Source organism: Sardina pilchardus, chromosome 13 (assembly GCF_963854185.1).
Source record: "Sardina pilchardus chromosome 13, fSarPil1.1, whole genome shotgun sequence".
NCBI classification, from domain to species: Eukaryota; Metazoa; Chordata; class Actinopteri; order Clupeiformes; family Clupeidae; genus Sardina; species Sardina pilchardus.
This window is the reverse complement of record NC_085006.1, coordinates 8990688-9007712: the sequence shown is the minus strand read 5'-3', so window position 1 is coordinate 9007712 and position 17025 is coordinate 8990688. Positions and strand designations below refer to the sequence as shown.

General features: G+C 44.9%; 2 protein-coding genes across 3 annotated transcripts; both read right to left on the bottom strand.

Moving 5' to 3' along the window:
* Window positions 1–333: 333 nt before the first annotated feature.
* On the bottom strand, window positions 334–7989 carry scarf1 (scavenger receptor class F, member 1). The gene is made up of 11 exons (XM_062552890.1): window positions 7740–7989; window positions 7130–7191; window positions 6459–6560; window positions 5141–5675; window positions 4623–4841; window positions 4166–4294; window positions 3756–3859; window positions 3089–3206; window positions 2735–2859; window positions 1967–2104; window positions 334–1623 (listed from the first exon to the last, which is right to left on the bottom strand). The coding sequence occupies exons 1-11, from the start codon at window positions 7844–7846 to the stop codon at window positions 470–472; spliced, it is 2793 nt and encodes a 930-aa protein (XP_062408874.1). The 5' UTR covers window positions 7847–7989; the 3' UTR covers window positions 334–469.
* Window positions 7990–8515: 526 nt separating this feature from the next.
* On the bottom strand, window positions 8516–16792 carry rilp (Rab interacting lysosomal protein). Of its 2 annotated transcripts, XM_062552260.1 has the most exons (9): window positions 16001–16792; window positions 15053–15176; window positions 14136–14257; window positions 12554–12736; window positions 12166–12335; window positions 11851–11973; window positions 11448–11546; window positions 11229–11245; window positions 8516–10143 (listed from the first exon to the last, which is right to left on the bottom strand). In XM_062552260.1, the coding sequence occupies exons 1-9, from the start codon at window positions 16352–16354 to the stop codon at window positions 10130–10132; spliced, it is 1206 nt and encodes a 401-aa protein (XP_062408244.1). In that variant the 5' UTR covers window positions 16355–16792; the 3' UTR covers window positions 8516–10129. The 2 variants fall into 2 exon arrangements, with proteins under 2 accessions (XP_062408244.1, XP_062408242.1); XM_062552258.1 differs by lacking the exon at window positions 11229–11245 and having other exon boundaries at window positions 16001–16787.
* Between the last annotated feature and the right edge of the window lie 233 nt (window positions 16793–17025).

The window sequence follows — 17025 nt, the reverse complement described above, 5'->3', positions numbered from 1 at the left end:
CACGCGTTACTTGGCTCAGAGACAGAGGGGATACGAAAGGGCGACGTTTCCCATGAAAGGAATTAAAAATGCATCCAGTGAAACTGTCATCTAGCCTTAGGGATAAAAAAAACAATGAATGGCACCCTGTGACACTGATGAGTTGAAAATGATGATCTTGATGTTGAGTTTTTTCTGAAAGGATGACCTGTGTATTTTTGTTCAAATTGGGTGGTTTGATACAGAATGAACCTTAAAACACTGACTTAGAGCCACAGTCTGTTCAAGTCCATTTTAATTGGCATAAGTCAGAAGAGGTACAGATACATCTGCAGGTACATGTGTCATTACAAATACACAATAATCAGACTGAGGTTACAAGACAGATTATAATGCAGTCATCTTGTGCTAAATCTGTGTATACGTGTAGTTTTGTGACCCCAAGTACCAAGAGAAGAAATGGAGAATAATTTGCTAAAGTAAAATATAATCAGATATTATGGATATTTTCATAATTGGTACTACTATGCTTGCTTTCATAATGCATGACATTTTCATACTTTGGTCCATCATCATCATCATCACAGGCCATAATGACTTCATTGGTGATGACTTCCCCCAGGTTGGTTGCAATTTGTGCAGGTCCCACAGTCAGATACCCGTCCTCTCCTGGAGGATCTGGGCAGCAAGCTCGGGGCTCGGCCGGTTGGACCTCTCTCCTCGCCGACGCAGAAGCCACCCACTCTGGGACGCTCTTCAAGATGGAGGACAGCGGCCTCTTCGGGGCGGCACCCTCCTGCGCGCTCTCGTTGGAGCTCATGGGACAGGGGGAGCTGAGGGTCGTGTGCTTCCGGCGACTGGGCTTCCTCATGGGCACAGCGCCAGGGGGGCTCCCCCCTCCTCCGGTGCTCACCACCTGCTCCCAGACTGCGGCCCGTGCTCCCAGCTTCCTCCGCGGGGGCTTGACGATGGCCTCTCCACGGGCCTTGGGCTTGCTGCCTTCTTCCCTCTGCCTCTGGATGCTGCCCAGTCGGCGCAGCATGGCCTGTACTGGCCCCTCTGAACTGGTCTCTGCCTTGGACCCACGCAGAGCTTTTCCCACAGTCACATACACAGTGGTCACCTTGTCCACGGCATCCTCCGACTGGTGGCTACCGGTCAGGGCCGGCGCTTGGGAGTTCTTCTTGGTCGGGTTGGACAGTGTGCGTCGCCGGCTGCTTCCGGGCACGGCGAGGGTGCTGCGGGAGGGAGCGGTGGCGTACCTCCCGGCCTCGGGATCGTCCGGATCTTCCGCGGTCCTCGGCTCGTCCACGAGGCTCTCGCCCGTCTCTGGCTCCTGGTCCCCCCTGTCCGTCCCGCCCTCTTCCCGGCTCTGGAGAGCAGAGACCATGAGGACCCCCCAAGGAGTCTTGGGCTTGCGGGCAACAGCCGGTAGCTCCTGTCCCGAGCCACGGCGCTCCTTGGGGCTGAACTTGGTGCCCTCAGCGAAGGAGACGGATGGACGCTTGGACTTGGCGATGCTGGAGGTGCGCGGGATGCCGAAGGCCAGAGCCATGTCCTCAGAGCTGAAGGCCGACGGGTCAGGGAACATGTTGCACTTGGAGCTCAGCTCCTGGAACTCCCCTCCCGCTACTGTGGAGATATCTGACCAAGAGGCAAAGATCAGGGCAGAGGATGGGTCAGGATCTGACATACCGTCAGTCATTACATTGTGAAAAAAATCTGTAAAAATCTGTAAAAATTGCCAGTACATTTTCTGTATATTTTGTATGTTCTGTACATTTTTACAGACAATTCTCTCACTTGTTTCCCTCACCATGAAATATTAATCATTGCAATGAATAAAGAATATTTCCTGTTATTTTAAGGAACTTCCAAGCATCAAAGGAATTAAAATGTTTAAAAGGAATAAATAAAATGTTTCAAAATGTACAGAATATTGACTACACACTGTATATTGACATTTTAAAAATGGGTTCCAATCTACCTTCTCTAGGTGGAACACAGTACAAGGCCTCCCCTTCCTCTCCCTCATCGCTCTCAAACGAGTTGTCAGTTAACCAACCAGATGAGGGCGGCTCAATGAAGCTATGGTTGAACGTCAGCTCAGGATCGTGATGAGACACTAAAGACACAAAAGAGAGTTTTCAGATCTCAAGATCTTCAAATTATAGACAATCTAAAAACAAAATATGCATTTTCTTTTTTCTTTTTTATTAATCGTAAATCTGCAAGTCACCATGCACCCAACAACCCAACTTAATTGGCTGTGCAAGGGGATTTTGGATTTTTTGAACAAAATATGCAGCTTTGAAATTGGCTGTGCCAACTTAATTGGCCAACTTAATTGGCTGTGCAAGGGGATTTTGGATTTTTTTAACAAAATATGCAGCTTTGAAATAACATCTACATTGTGAGAACTGAAACTAAAAATAATAGCAAAGATACTTCAACCGTCTCTGATAATAGCTTTGGTATGACAGGTATGTAAACACCACTTAAAAATGACTGCATCGATGAAATCATTACTTTCATGAAAGCCTAAGGAGTCAAATTAAATACTATAAAGAGACACTTAACCGATTAGCATTACGCTTTGTATAGAAAGCTTAATGCTAATTGGTGAAGTGTCCCTTTAATCTTAAATCTTTTCAACCCAAATAATCAGGTTACTTTGTTATAGGCAACTAAATAATGATGTCTCCTAGACTGGTGTTCGATGTAGCCTCGGTGTCACGTGTGCCGTACACCTGACCTGTAACTCTGGGCAACCCTGACGTCCACAAGCTGGTGCAAGGGATGGATGAGCTCACAGTAGCCAACACACTGTACACATGGTGTTTCATCCGCAGGGCAGGACCTCCATCTCCCACGGCAACCCTTTGGTGGCAAAACATCGCAAGTCAGAGATGTGCACGGGTCATCTCGCACACACATCTCATTTGAATAGTGCACTACATGCAAAAACTAAATGAAAAGTATTTGAATATAACAGAAGCAAACCATGGGCAATCTCTGACGACTTGCAGTGACGCTATTTGTGGTAATGTGCTTGTTTACGTTTGAGTGATAAATTATGTGTTGAAAGGAGTGTTTAACTAAGCCCCACCTCTCTTTCCCATCAGTGGGCACTTTTCCCAAACAGCAGCAGCAGCAGCAGCAGAGCAGCACGAGCAGCACAAGCAGCACAAGGATGAGAAGCCCCACGATGAGACCTGCGTGGGAGCCTAATGATGCATCCACAGAGATATGCACGCAAGCACAGGCACAGACACACACGTACGCACACGCAGGCACACACACACACACACACACACACACACACACACACACACACACACACACACACACACACACACACACACACACACACACACACACACACACACACACACACACACACACACACACACACACACACACACACACACATAAATAGACACACATGTGCACGTCTTTCACAAGTTCCACATCAGCACGCTTTGGCAAGAGTCAATATGCTTGGGCCAAACAGACTGTCCCAGATAAAATCCGGCTTTTGAAATGCTGTGCCAGTGCAAATACTGTAACCACTTCAACAGGACAGCAGAAAGACATTTACAGAGCATCAATCAACATCAATGGAGCATCAGTCAACATCTACGGAGCAACAATCAAGATCTACAGAGCATCAATCAATCAACATCTACAGAGCATAAATCAACATCTACGGAGCATCAACCCCAATTTGTCAGAGTGGTGTAGAGTGGTGTCCAGTAAAGTGGACAGGGACATACTGTAGAGGCACGCTCCTGAGACACGATGACAGTCCACTTCACCACAGTCACACACAGATGAGCAGTTCACACCGTAGAGGTGATCTGGACAAGTGCTGTTGCAGCTGCAAAGTAATTGAAGAGTCAGACACACACACACACACACTACTTACACATTCACAATCATTGTATTTGCACTTGGTTGGTACCTCCTTGTCTGACCAGCAAGGGCACAATCAGGGACACTGCATTCTAGATCTTATAGATTCAATGCAAATATGTTCATGCTGTAATACGCTATAATAATATGCTATACAGTCACTCACTGAGTATTGAACAATGCAGTACACCATCTAGTACAGTACTGTAGTACATTTCATTTTTCATATGAGATCCGAAGCACAGAGGTGTTAAATGCACAAGGCCCTGACCTGTCGCCCTGGAAACCAGGCTGGCAGATGCAGTTTCCTGCCACAGGGTCACAGCGTCCATAATAGCAGGGGCTGCACTGAGAGCGGCAGCCGTCGCCAAACGTTCCCGCGGGACACAAACGGTCACACCTGCAGCAGTCAAACCAAGAAAAGCCATCAATGTGAAAATAAAATGAGAAACGGAAATGGTGACCACGACTTCCTGTCCTTGGTTTATGTTGTCATAATCCTTAATTAATTTCTCAGTGTTACACTGTGGTAAATACTGTAGGTTCACCGGCCACATTTCTACATGACACACATCCAATTTTGAAGTTAAGTAACTTAATTTCTAAGAAAACACTCTTTGTTCTCTCTTCATACCTTAGCCAATCCAGCCAGGGTTTCAGTGAGAACACTTCCCTGTCAGTTAAGTAACTTAATTTCTAAGAAAACACTTTTTGCTCTCTCTTCATACCTGGGGCCAATCCACCCGGGGTTACAGTGAGAACACTCCCCTGTCACTGGATCGCAGGCCTCTTGGTTCTTGCAAGTTGGACATGCTTTATGACAGTGGTCTCCGTAGTATCCAACGGGACAGAGCTGGTCACAGCGCGTGCCGTTCCAGCCCGGATCGCAGGCCTCACAAGAGCCGTCCACTGCAGAGCACGCGGCGCCCTTAACACAGTGACCACACCTGGACAGACAGGAGGCTGGACCCTAATTATGCATGCAACGCACTTGACATAAGATCTATCATGAATATATTCTGCTTTTAGTGAAGTCTACTCTCCATACCAATTCTTAAAGGATAGGAAACAATACAGACAAACTGCCATTTTATATTACATACAGAGTGCACACAGGGTGATGTTTATAGCAGTATATAGCACAATAACTATACCACATAATAGCAGCACTAATTGTGTCTATGATGAGTAATTACAACGCAGTAAATGGCAATAAAAGTAGCAAAGACTGGTTTCGTCTCCCCACCTTGTCAGGCACCCGCTGCCGTAGTGTCCAGGGCTGCAGGGCTCGTGGCACACAGGGCTCTTGTAACCGGGCTCGCACACGCACTCCCCGTTGCTGGGCTGGCACTCCCCGTGGCTGAGGTCACAGTTGCAGTGTCGGTCGCAGCCCGGCCCCCACCAGCCTCTCACGCACTGGCAGTGGCCCGTGTTCTGCTCGCAGGGCGACAGGTAGCAGTTGCAGCGCAGGCTGCACTTCTGGCCGTAGTAGCCGTGCTTGCACACGCACTGGCCCGTCGCCTGGACGCACGTCGTCGTGCCCTGCTCGAAGCAGTGGCACATCTTGGCACAGGTAGACGTCCACCAGCCCTCGTCGCAGGTGCAGTTGCCGTGCAGCGGGTCGCAGTGGCCGTGGCGGCCACACATGCACTCGTGCTGGCATAGCGGGCCCCAGCGGGTGGGCAGGCAGGTGCACTCGCCCGTAGCCGGGTGGCAGCGCCCATTCGGGTGGCACAGGCAGTGCTCACGGCAGTCGGATGCCCAGAACTCAGGAGGACAGGCTGCATACATACAGAGAGCAGGGGAGAAGCAACGATGTTATAGCATTCTTAAATATAGAAACACTAAATCATGGCATCTACAGTGATGGTTGAAAGTGTTGGCAGCACCCATGCTAAAGTTGACTAAAAAGTTGAATATAAAATGATCTTTTGGAAATTGATCTTGATGCCTTAAGAAATAAAATGAGGAAATATCCAACCAAGGACCAAGGACACCAATTCTCTTGGTGAATGAATAATGTATCATAAATAAATGAATGCTCTTCCTTAAAATACTGGGGTCATAAGTATTGGCAACTATGTAAACCTTATGTGCCATAATCCCGTAGAGGCAGGCAGATTTTTATTTTTAAAGGCCACTTATTTCATGGATCCAGTACACTATGCATCCTGGTAAAGTTCCCTTGGCCTTTGGAACTAAAATAGCCCCACATCATCACACACCCTCAGCATACCAAGAGATTGGCATGGTGTTTTGTTCAGTTAACCTATTAGCTGGTTTGATTTGCGTTGAGGTCAATGAGCATCAAACCGAATAAAACACTGTGCCCATCTCTAGGTATGGTGAATGGTATGTGATATGTGGTATGTGATACCATTTTAATTCCAAAGGCCAAGGGAACTTAAGGAAATTTAGGGTTAACATAGGCTGCCAATACTTATGACCCCAGTATTTTAAGGAAGAACATTTATTTATTTATGATACATTATTCATTCAGAAAGAAATTTGTTTCCTTAACAAATGCTTGCTTCCTTGCGTGGTCCCATTGACTGTTCACTTACAGGTTTTGCACTGAGCGCCAAAGTAGCCAGGCCTGCAGCGACACATTCCTGGATAGACACACACCTCATCCTGCTGGCAAGCCCCCTCTCCCACGCACAGAGCTGGAACACAGGGTCATGCTGGGATTCAATTCCAAAGTTCACACACAAACACACACACACACACACACACACACACACACACACACACACTCTTTATCTCTCTCTCTCTGTCTCTTACTCTCTCTCTCTCTCTCTCTCTCTCTCTCACACACACACACACACACACACACACACACACACACACACACACACACACACACACACACACACACACCCAGAGCAGATCACACACACACACATAGACAGACACACAGACACACACACTCTCAATCTCTCTCACTGTCTCTTACTCTCTCTATCTCTCTCTCTCTCTCACACACACACACACACACACACACACACACACACACACACACACACACAAAGACACAGAGACACACAGACACACAGACACACAGACACACAGACAGACACAAAGACACACAGAGAGAGAGAGAGAGAGAGAGCAGATGACAGTGCTGACATCTACAGGACAGGAAGCTAGCTCCCCTCTGTTTACCTCTATGTAAAGTAAATGTAGTGAGGAAGCACATTTGAACAGAGTGAACAGGGAAAGCAGAGACACTCACGGATAGTGCACTCGTCTCCCTGCTGACGCCAGCCATCACAGCAAACCAGAGAGGATGGATCCCTGTGAACACAAACACAACCATCGTTACAGAGAGAAAACCCACATTTCTATATGATCTGCAGCAGAGTCGGTGTTTTAAAAATGTTTTCCCTTTCATTTTCTTGAATAAAAAGCCTGAGACATTTTCCATTTTGCTTCACGTCTCATCCGTTATAAAACTGTTTATTTGCTTTGCACCTCACTTACAAAATGCCGAGAGAACACCATCTGCCAAATGACTAAATGTCTATTGTATATACATGCGAAACGCTCTAGGCAAGCTCAGTCAGATGTTAAAGTAATCAAAGTAAAGTAAGAGTGTGGCGGATAGCACAAATAGACAGCATGCAGTTAAAGGGACCCCTATGGGTAGCAATAGAAAACCTCCTGCGCAAGCAATCTGTCCTAAACTCCTCCAACACTCTTTAGCCCCATTTTGTACAAAATACCAACATCACCCATCTAAAGGAAGAGAGACAATACAGAAGTGAAAGTGCCCTGGTGGAATAAAGACAAGAGGACAGCAAGCAAGCAAGCAAGCAGAGCAGCTGTGGCCATGGGGAAACCACCTGTGGTCCAGACACACGTTCCGTCCACTCCGCGAGAGTTTCTGCGCCGCGCCGGAGCCGAGGCAGCCCAAGACCAGAAGCCCAAGACCAATCAGACGGACGTCCATCGTCCTCGTCTTCTTCGAGCCGCCGGCCCTGCCTCCAGACAGGGGCCCTCACTCCTCTCTCCAGCCCTGGTCTCTGAAGGACAGTCTCCTCTTCGCCCCCTTTCTCTCGCCCTCTCTCCCTGCGGTGTGTCTGCTTCGGCCGGCCGCCGCGCCGTGCTCTCCAAGCTCGTCCATTTCCTCTCCCCGAGTTTCCTGGGGAAGTGCAGGCGGCTTCCTCCTATTCAGTGAGCCGCCGTGCTGTTTTAAGACACAATCAGAGCGCAGAATTCTGGGAAGGGGCGAGCAGCATTTTTACAAGCTGAGCAAGGGGCCGATGAGAGCACACCGCCCCTCCAGCCCACACACTCACCAGCCATCACGCCCATAAAGGTCAAGGAGGCGGACAAGACTGGAGTGGCAGACAGACACACACATCAAATTACACACACACACACACAGAGAAAGAGAGATAGAAATGACCTGGGACACCTAAGACTGATATCCAAATCTCTCTAGTGAGAACAGCTTTCCAGCCGAAGACTCTCTAATTACCGGTACATATTTAAAAAGTTGGGTGACCTCCCTTCCCTCCCCCAAACAAACACAAACACAGACACACACACACACACGCACAGACAGACAGACAAACAGACACACAAATAGCAGGCAATGACACGAAACAGGTCAATATGGAAGTCAATTTCAAATATTTATTTGGTTTTGTAGCACAAAGATTCCCCATGAAAACAAACATGCTTACAAAAATAAAACATTAAGGAAACAAATTCTTGCTGGCACATATCGCCTCCACTGAGAGACCTGTACAATAATCTATAAGTCTATGTGCATACAGTGTGTTGTCATTGTTGAATACCACTGAGGTTCGAAGGAGGAGGGATATGGAAGTCATGATCTTACCCTCCTCTTGCTGATGTCTAAGGGCACACGTGTGAGCTCTCATTTCCCCCTGAAGGAAACACACACTTCCTTTCTCTCTCTTCCACACATACACACACTAAACCTAAAGGAAGCACAGCCCACCACAAACTACAGAGGAGGCTAATGCCCTATTGACAAAACTCACTTACAACATGGAATCATGTTTGTACACCCACAACCATGTTACAGGTGTCAAGTGTTTAACAGTTGTCAAGAAAAGGAAAAGTGCTTCCGAGCCTACAACAAATGAGGGAATTCTAATGAAGATGATGCAGAATTATCATGCACTCTATGATTCTTGTGTCTAATTTTGACATTTTATTATATTTGATTGCATTTTTAATAAACATAATACCAAAAATGCATGCAATGTACAGTAGTTTCTACCTGACATCATATTTGCGGTCATCTCCAGGTTATCATTATAGTAAGTCCAAGAGCACTTTCAGTTGTTGACAACAATAAACTGCACTGCACTATGAACACAGAACACGGAGGAATCAGAGTTAAAAGAAGAGTACCGGAAATAACTAAATCTGTACATTCTGGCTGGAGGGCATTACAAAGTGCATACTGAGAAACACATATGGTAAATATACTGCTCATGGCTTTATATGTGCTAATATAAATGGCCTTGGGTTACACTGATTAGATATTAGATTTAAAATGTCTTTCGAAGGCATGTTACATTTTTTTTGTTGTCATTAAACTGTGTCAAAAATATATTGCTTCAATGCCCCCTTGTGTCCAGTTATGGCACCTGCAATTAGAAATGTTTGTTCTCAATGCTTGTTTGAATCTTTGGTTAATGTTTGTAATATATAAAATATGTCTACAAAAATAGCTGCTAAAATTTGAGCAGACTTCAAAAACAAATATGTACTATATACAGTTTCTGTTGGAAATACCAAATGTATGCCATATGATCAACAACATCTACACCATCATAAAAATCATTCCGAATAACCAACAGGGAATCACAATCCCCTGAAATACTGCCACCTTCAGTAATCGTGGAAAACCAGACAGTAACAAACAACCTTTCAAAAAAAGGTTTTTACAGAAAGTCGAGTCCTTTTTTTTCTGTCTACTGTAGTCCTCGAATAGCATGAGCCCACGCCTTGCCTGCAGGGTCTAATCTGTGTGTGTGCTGGACTGGACATTACTGTGGACCCCACAGAAGCAGGCATGTTGTGGAGGGGTGGAGGCGGAGAGGAGGGGATGGAGGAGGAGAGAGTGGAGGGTGTCAGGGTGAGCGGCGAGGCTCGACCTCCGCCTCAGGCTCCGTATCTTCGGGGACGATGATTTCCCAGGACGAGCCGCCGTTGTTAGGGCTGGGGCTCTTGTTGTAGCTGCCCGACCGGGTCAGGAAACCAAACCTTACAGGAGAAAAGAGGAGATAACAGACACAGATTACGCCTGGAAAGACAAAAGGACACTTTTCTCAAAGATAAAGGACTGTCAACGAGGTGGGGGAGAAAGGAATATTTCACTGGCAGCTACATTGACATTCATACCCCATTACTTCAGAAGTTAACACTGACCCAAAACAACATAACTTCTGGGTATTGTTGTCAACATTGTCTGATTGAACCTTGTTCACATAACAGTGTATGTTATGCACGTTTAAACATGCCACATAACACTGCACTTCTCTGTCATTTCTGTGAATTGGTTTAAGATCTCATTTCCAAATGCCCTTGTTTTAATTTTTGTGCCAGGCTGTTCAACAGAAAACCCTGAGAGACATGAGAAGACAGTGGTTTTCCTGTGTGGGTATATTTTGCCACTTGCCAAAGTGGTTTGTTGCCAGTGTTAAAGGTTTCCACATGTTTCCACATATTTTTGTTTATCTCTATCTCTGTTGCTATTACAGTAGAAATGACAACAGGATCGTTTGTTGTCGCTTCATTCTGAGCCAGGAAAAACCCTGTTGGCGGCTTCCTAACGCTCATCTGCCAAGAAATGAACTGAAAAAAGGGACACAGTACACCATAATGACTATCATGCCAAGTGTTAGTGCTTGATTGATGGATTGATACACTATATGTCTGTTAATAAACAGTCTCTCTATCTGGTGACTGTACAGAAATCTATTAAAGATAATAGTTTTAGCATGGTTAAGATTATGTTTATTACGATTATTTGCAGTCTACAACGGATTTAAAACTGCTGAAATGAGTTATAGTTAACAGATGAAAGAAGCTATAGCTTTGACACATCTACTGGATTTTACTACAGAAATATCAAGAGTGGGCAGAAATTACAGCTTCTGGTTATTGGGTTCATTTCAGTTAAATAATCAAATAGATTAAACTTGTTAAAACCAGGTAAGTATCCACATCCACTATTTGTAGTTTGGAATTTACCACAATGTTGATAGCGCCTCGCAATTTACAAACTGTCAAAGAAAGTATGATTATCAATGTTGCAACCACCTGAGAGCTGGTAATGTTTAACTAACCTGAATATGTTTGCATTCTGAAACATTTATAGCACAAAAAGTACCATGAGAACAATAACAAAAAAAGCTGTCAAAACAGTAGTGATAGACAATACAGTACAGTTATTATAAAAAATCAAGAGTTTTACAGCCAATCATACTGATATCTTATTGGAGTTTCAATGGCTACTGTCCATAAAATGTCAGCACCTTTGAACCTTTGCCCTGCCAAACACTTACAGGTTTCTGATGCGAGATTCTGGAGGTCTACTGTCAGTACAATCTCCATCATTGTCTGCGTCCTTGTTCTCAAACAATGGGCCTTTATCCTCCTCATCACTGCAGACACACATACAAGCACAAACAAGCACACGCACACACACACACACACACACATACCCACACACGCAAACAAGTACGTAATCGCAAGTATACATACACATTCACACATGCACGCACACACACACACACACACACATACACAAGTGAGACAGAGAGAGGGAGAGGGACAGATAGAGAGGGAGAGGGAGAGGGAGAGAAAGAGACAATTAGAGTTGGGAGATAAGTATGACATTAAACCCACTGAATCAGCATGTTTGTACTACCTCAGCTCAACTGAGGGCAGCTGTAAGTTGTGACCCACCTACTGCAGTCGTCTACGTGGACCCCCAACATTTTGGCCTTGATAACCGTTCTCTGCTTCTTTATTGCAGAACGCACCGCATCCAGCAAGAAGCCTGGGCACCTCTCATCATTCAAGATTTCCCTGTTAATGTGCACAGGCATACAAACACCCCACCCATACAAACACACATGCACACGCACACACAAGCACAGACTTTAGAGTGGGCTAAATGAAGATAGGAAAGTTGTATTTATTTACGACAAAAAATATTAACATTTCCACAACAGTTGCCAAACATCAACTCAGATAAACAGGATGAATACGTTCCCTCACCTCTGGTAGTAGGACAGCTCCTCCTGAACCAGGAAGAGGTTGGCCTTCAGCTCATTGCGCTCAAAGATCATGTCCCTCACTTCCTGTTTAGTGAAGCATGGCCGGTTGGGGTCTTTGAGATCAATGATCATCTTGTCAGTGAGATCGATAGTTGGCGTAGATAAGGGGCACTGTGAGAAAAAGAGATAGTTTGCTGATTGTTTCACTTAAACCAGATCTACAGTATATGGTTATTTCTAACAATTTCCATAGCTTAAATGAAAGACCCAATGTCATGCACACACGCAATGCCACGCACGCACACACGCACGCACGCACGCACGCACGCACGCACACACGCACGCACGCACGCACGCACGCACGCACGCACTCCATAAACTCCACTGACCATGTTGGCGCTGGCCTTGTCCAGTTCGGTGGCAAGGCGCTCGATCTCCTTCTGCTTCTCGCACATGTCCACCTCCATGTCGGCCTTGCGCTCCACGGCGCTCTTCAGCTGCGCCTGCATGACACTCTGCTTGTGCCGCAGCTCACTGTTCATCTTCATGAAGCGCTCCAGCTGCTCCTGCAACTACACATCAACACACTAGCGGTGTTAGGATACTAGACTTATGACTTTGAGATGATAGCATGCCTATATACTAATATACAGCAAAAACATTGAAACATCAGAATAGAACATACACAAGGAAACATTGAACTACGTTTTTAACATATTCTGCAAGAAAAATATAACTTTTATTAAAACTGATTAAAACATCACTCATGGTCAGTATCAATTTGATGGCAGAGGCAGAGACGGTTCTTAAGGACATCCCCATAGTGAGGTAGTTTGAATGCAAAAGTCATGACTTTCAAACTGGGATTCAACATAACATTGATTTGCAATCAATATTGCACCTATCCTTAATTGACAGCATAATAAATAGATTCAGCCGCAATCCAAAATCAACAAACAAGAGTAATATGACATTTGGTTGATAAATGAGGTAAATGGCACGATATCTACATCAATCTCCGAGCATGAGAGGCACCTGTCTGGGCCGCATAATAAAGCTTTTCTTCAGAAGGATATGGTAGAGATCATAAAGAATTTGACTTTTGCTCAGGCATGTCCTCTGTCTTGTTCTCTGTAGGTGTGTCTCTGCAGAAAAAAGGCATTTGGCCTGGAGGGCTACTGGCAGTGCCACAAACCACATCATGAACTTCAGCACTGCTTAGATGAACACACACAGGGCAGTGCCAGATAGCAAACCTTGACTTTTTTTAATGATCTGACAAGCTCCATATAGTGACAGTAAATATCACCAATGGTTTTGTGAATAGGGAGGGCACATATGTATGGTACTTACTGATGTTTTATATGTTGTATGTAAGGGATAATGCATTACCGGAATATAGTCCTGACAGGGGGAACAGAACCCCGACGCGCAGCGGGGCTACCTGGCTACTTGCCAAAACGAGAAAAGAAACTTAACAAAATGTGCCTTTGGCAATAACTTGGCTGCCTCGGAACATTGGGTAGGCCCATTCATGTGAATGGAACTTTCTGCAGCACTCTGTCAAATGTTTTTATCTGTATTCTACTGTCTGTCTTATGTACTATGTACAATTACTACATATAATTACTACAATTATGTTGTAAATGTTTAATGCTTTGTGTGTTGTACGTCATGTGATGGTCTACTCTACAATGTCAAGGATGTTCTCTCTCTTAGACGGTAAACCTAGTTTACCTATGGGTACCAATAAAGAAACTTGGCCTGACCTGACCTGAGTTGCTTGTTTGTGTGTAAGTGTGTGTGTGTGTTAGAGAGAGAGAGAGAGAGAGGGAGAGAGAGCAAGAAAGAGAAATAGAGAGTTGATCAAAGAGTATCTGTGAGAAAGTGTGGGTGTTTGAGGAAACGTGTGTGTGCACCTGTCCAAAAAAAACACAGAAAGAACCAAGAAAATAAGGAAGAGAACCATACCGCTTCCCCCTCCTTGGACACCGAGGCGATCTCCTGAGCTTTTGCACGGATCTCATCTCTCTGTTTGTCCACCACCTCTTTCAGCTTCAACATGACCTCACGCTCCTGACGCTGCACACGGTCTGCAGACAGAGCACAACAAACAAACAACTAAAGCACACGGCAACACCAAACACAGGACATCACCACTGGCAAATGAAATGATTGCTCAGAGATTTCACAAGGTATGGTCTGATTTGGCTGGATGTATGCCTGAGTTGAAGACACACAGACAGCAGAGGTAAAAACTCCCCAGCATCAAAACGGAGCATCCACTGCTAAAATGCTGCCCTAATGAAATGTAATTCAATACAGGACAGGACACCTCAGACACCACAATGATTGAGGCCAATGCAATTTCCATTAAAAAACATACAGGGTGGTAAATCAATTAGAAATGCCCTTACGAGAAAACAAGCGTTTCTAGGTCAGGCCCTCACAAAACAGATCAAATCAAATGCAATTAGGCTACCACACTCTACTATACAAATGCACTACAAACATGTGAGCGTTCATGTTTTGTGAACAGAAGAGTAGAGATAGTGTATTAATAAGTATAAGATTAGTATTGTTTTGGCTTAGCTCATAGTACCACACTGTTTCTCACATGTAGTAATATCAATGTTATGCCCTAATGAGAAAGCGTGAAGTATCATGGAAAGTTATATTTGAGTGTTTATCTTGAATACATCATGTTGAAGATCAATTCATCTAAATGAAATTAGCACATTTTGCAATGGAACGATTTTGCCATTCTTTTCACCAATCGTCAGCACAGTTCCATGATGCTACTGATCAAGTACGTAATATGAGTGTAGCTACATAGTAACTGTGACGGTGCATAATGGCATGACAGTCGTCGAGGTCATGGTGCGCACCTTCCTGGGAGTGGGTGCAGCGTAGTTGGCCCAGCAGCTCCTTGTTCTCCTCCTGCTGCTGGAGCACCTGCTCCTGCAGCTCCTTCAGCTGTTTCTGCCACTTCTTCTCCTTCTGCTGCCACTCCTGTGAATGGACAGACATCATGGACACTGTATGTCCTCAGGCAGAATGGCATGGAAAAAAATACACTATTTGGCTTGATGGTTTCAAAACATGACGAGTGATGGTTGTATACACAGTATTAAACACAGAAGGAATGAGGAATTGCTTGTTTTCCCACTAAGGTTACATCAAGGTCTGGCTGAATAATGATTTTCATAGCCAAGCGGATCAAACCTAACCCCACTACACAGCCTCAGAACTTTAGCGCTTGACCTAAATAGTAATCCTGATTCCTGGCCGACACACACATCTAACAGTGGGCCAATACAAAGTTGGAAGAGTAATGTCATCAATTAGTGTTTGAAAGTAGGATATGTTTAAACGTGCATTCAACGTGCGTCTCCACATCAAGTGTAGTGCATTAGACAACCCTATTATATAACAGCTTAAACATGGCTTCACTATGGCAATTTCACTATGGTAACTGCATGGCATGCTTGAGGAGAGCACCATCTTGAAACTATTTCTTAACAATGAACAGTGTTAGTTCAAGCATGGTAAATATAAACAATATGCATGTGAACTGTATGTTCTTGCATGGATAACAACAGCGAACGGGACTCAGCGCAGCGATTCGTTTTGCACATTGTGTACCATCGCTGCAGTCAGTGTTTCGCTAAATAAATGTTGCAAAACACTTCAATAAGGAAATATTGTATCATTTATGTTTCACAGAAGACACGCCCAAATTAATCGTAGCAGACCACGTAGATGACGTAAACTAAAACTGAGTAGGTGACATTAAAAAGGATTAGCTCTTTAGCTACATTGCTAGGTAGCCTTACCAGTATTTCAGTAGTGTTGTTGCCCTCCTCACATTCTTTGATCCCGCGTTGTTGTTTCTTCTGTTGTTGAACCTGTAGCGTCTCAAATGCCTTTAACAGTTCCTCCTCTCTTGATTTATGAGCATGATTTCTCGCAGCAAAGCTTTCCAGTAGCTCTAATACTTTAACAATTTTAGGAACTAGACCCTCGGCACTGTCTTTACCATAACCGTCAATAAGTTTTTCCACTTCTGATCCAATAAGTTTGGCAATTTCGTACACATCGTCCACCGTGAGAGTCGAACACGTTCTCTCCAGACAGCCATTTGGTTTTTCTTGTTTATGGTCGCTTATTTTCTCACAACTCTTCTCCATTTCGGTCTTAGGAGCCACGTTTAGGAATCGAAACTTGTCCGTACCTAACTACAGTCAGCATATGCCATGTTGTGCCCAAAAAGGCGCTGTGACCTATGCGTTTCAACAATTACGCGACATTTGATACCGACATGAGAAAAGAACACTTTCTCTAAAGATACACAATTTCTCAAATACTGTCCGATATGAGAAGACACAGCGCCCGAAAACGGAGTGTGACGTTTCAGGCAGAAGTAGCTTGCGCTTCCTGGCTAGAATGATTAACGACGCAATACATAGTGCAAGCAACACAGGCATGCGTATGTGCGCAGTATGAATACTGAAATTACAGTGTCCAGAGAAATGAAGGCATAGTGCAAAGAATCTGTTCCCACTGGCTTATTTTCCTTAGCTGGACCCTCCTTCTCTCCTGACCAATGCTACTTGAGTTCGTTGCCGTGGCACGTGTTCCTGACTTCGAGCTCGCTTGCTCGGTCAACCGTAAAGAAATATCCGGGCCAGAGAAGGCATATTAGCAGTGCTGCCTGCGCAACCACTGAATTGTACTATCGTATCGTTCAACTGCCTGCTGCGTCTCTGCGACGCTATATGAATAAGAGGCCAATTACAATCAAATGTGGAAAGCATAGAAGAAGAAATGTACTTTTTTTTTTGTCAACTGAATAGTGAGC

Coding starts and splice junctions, on each gene's coding strand:
- scarf1 (XM_062552890.1), bottom strand. CDS start 7,846: ATGGACGTCCGTCTGATTGGTCTTGGGCTTCTGGTCTTGGGCTGCCTC. Junction 4,842..5,140: donor GGCAGCGGGTGCCTGACAAG/GTGGGGAGACGA, acceptor CTGTCTGTCCAG/GTGTGGTCACTGTGTTAAGG. Junction 4,295..4,622: donor CCCGGGTGGATTGGCCCCAG/GTATGAAGAGAG, acceptor TGACTGCTGCAG/GTGTGACCGTTTGTGTCCCG.
- rilp (XM_062552258.1), bottom strand. CDS start 16,354: ATGGAGAAGAGTTGTGAGAAAATAAGCGACCATAAACAAGAAAAACCA. Junction 14,258..15,052: donor CTGCACCCACTCCCAGGAAG/GTGCGCACCATG, acceptor CTCTGTCTGCAG/ACCGTGTGCAGCGTCAGGAG. Junction 11,547..11,850: donor CACGTAGACGACTGCAGTAG/GTGGGTCACAAC, acceptor GTGTGTCTGCAG/TGATGAGGAGGATAAAGGCC.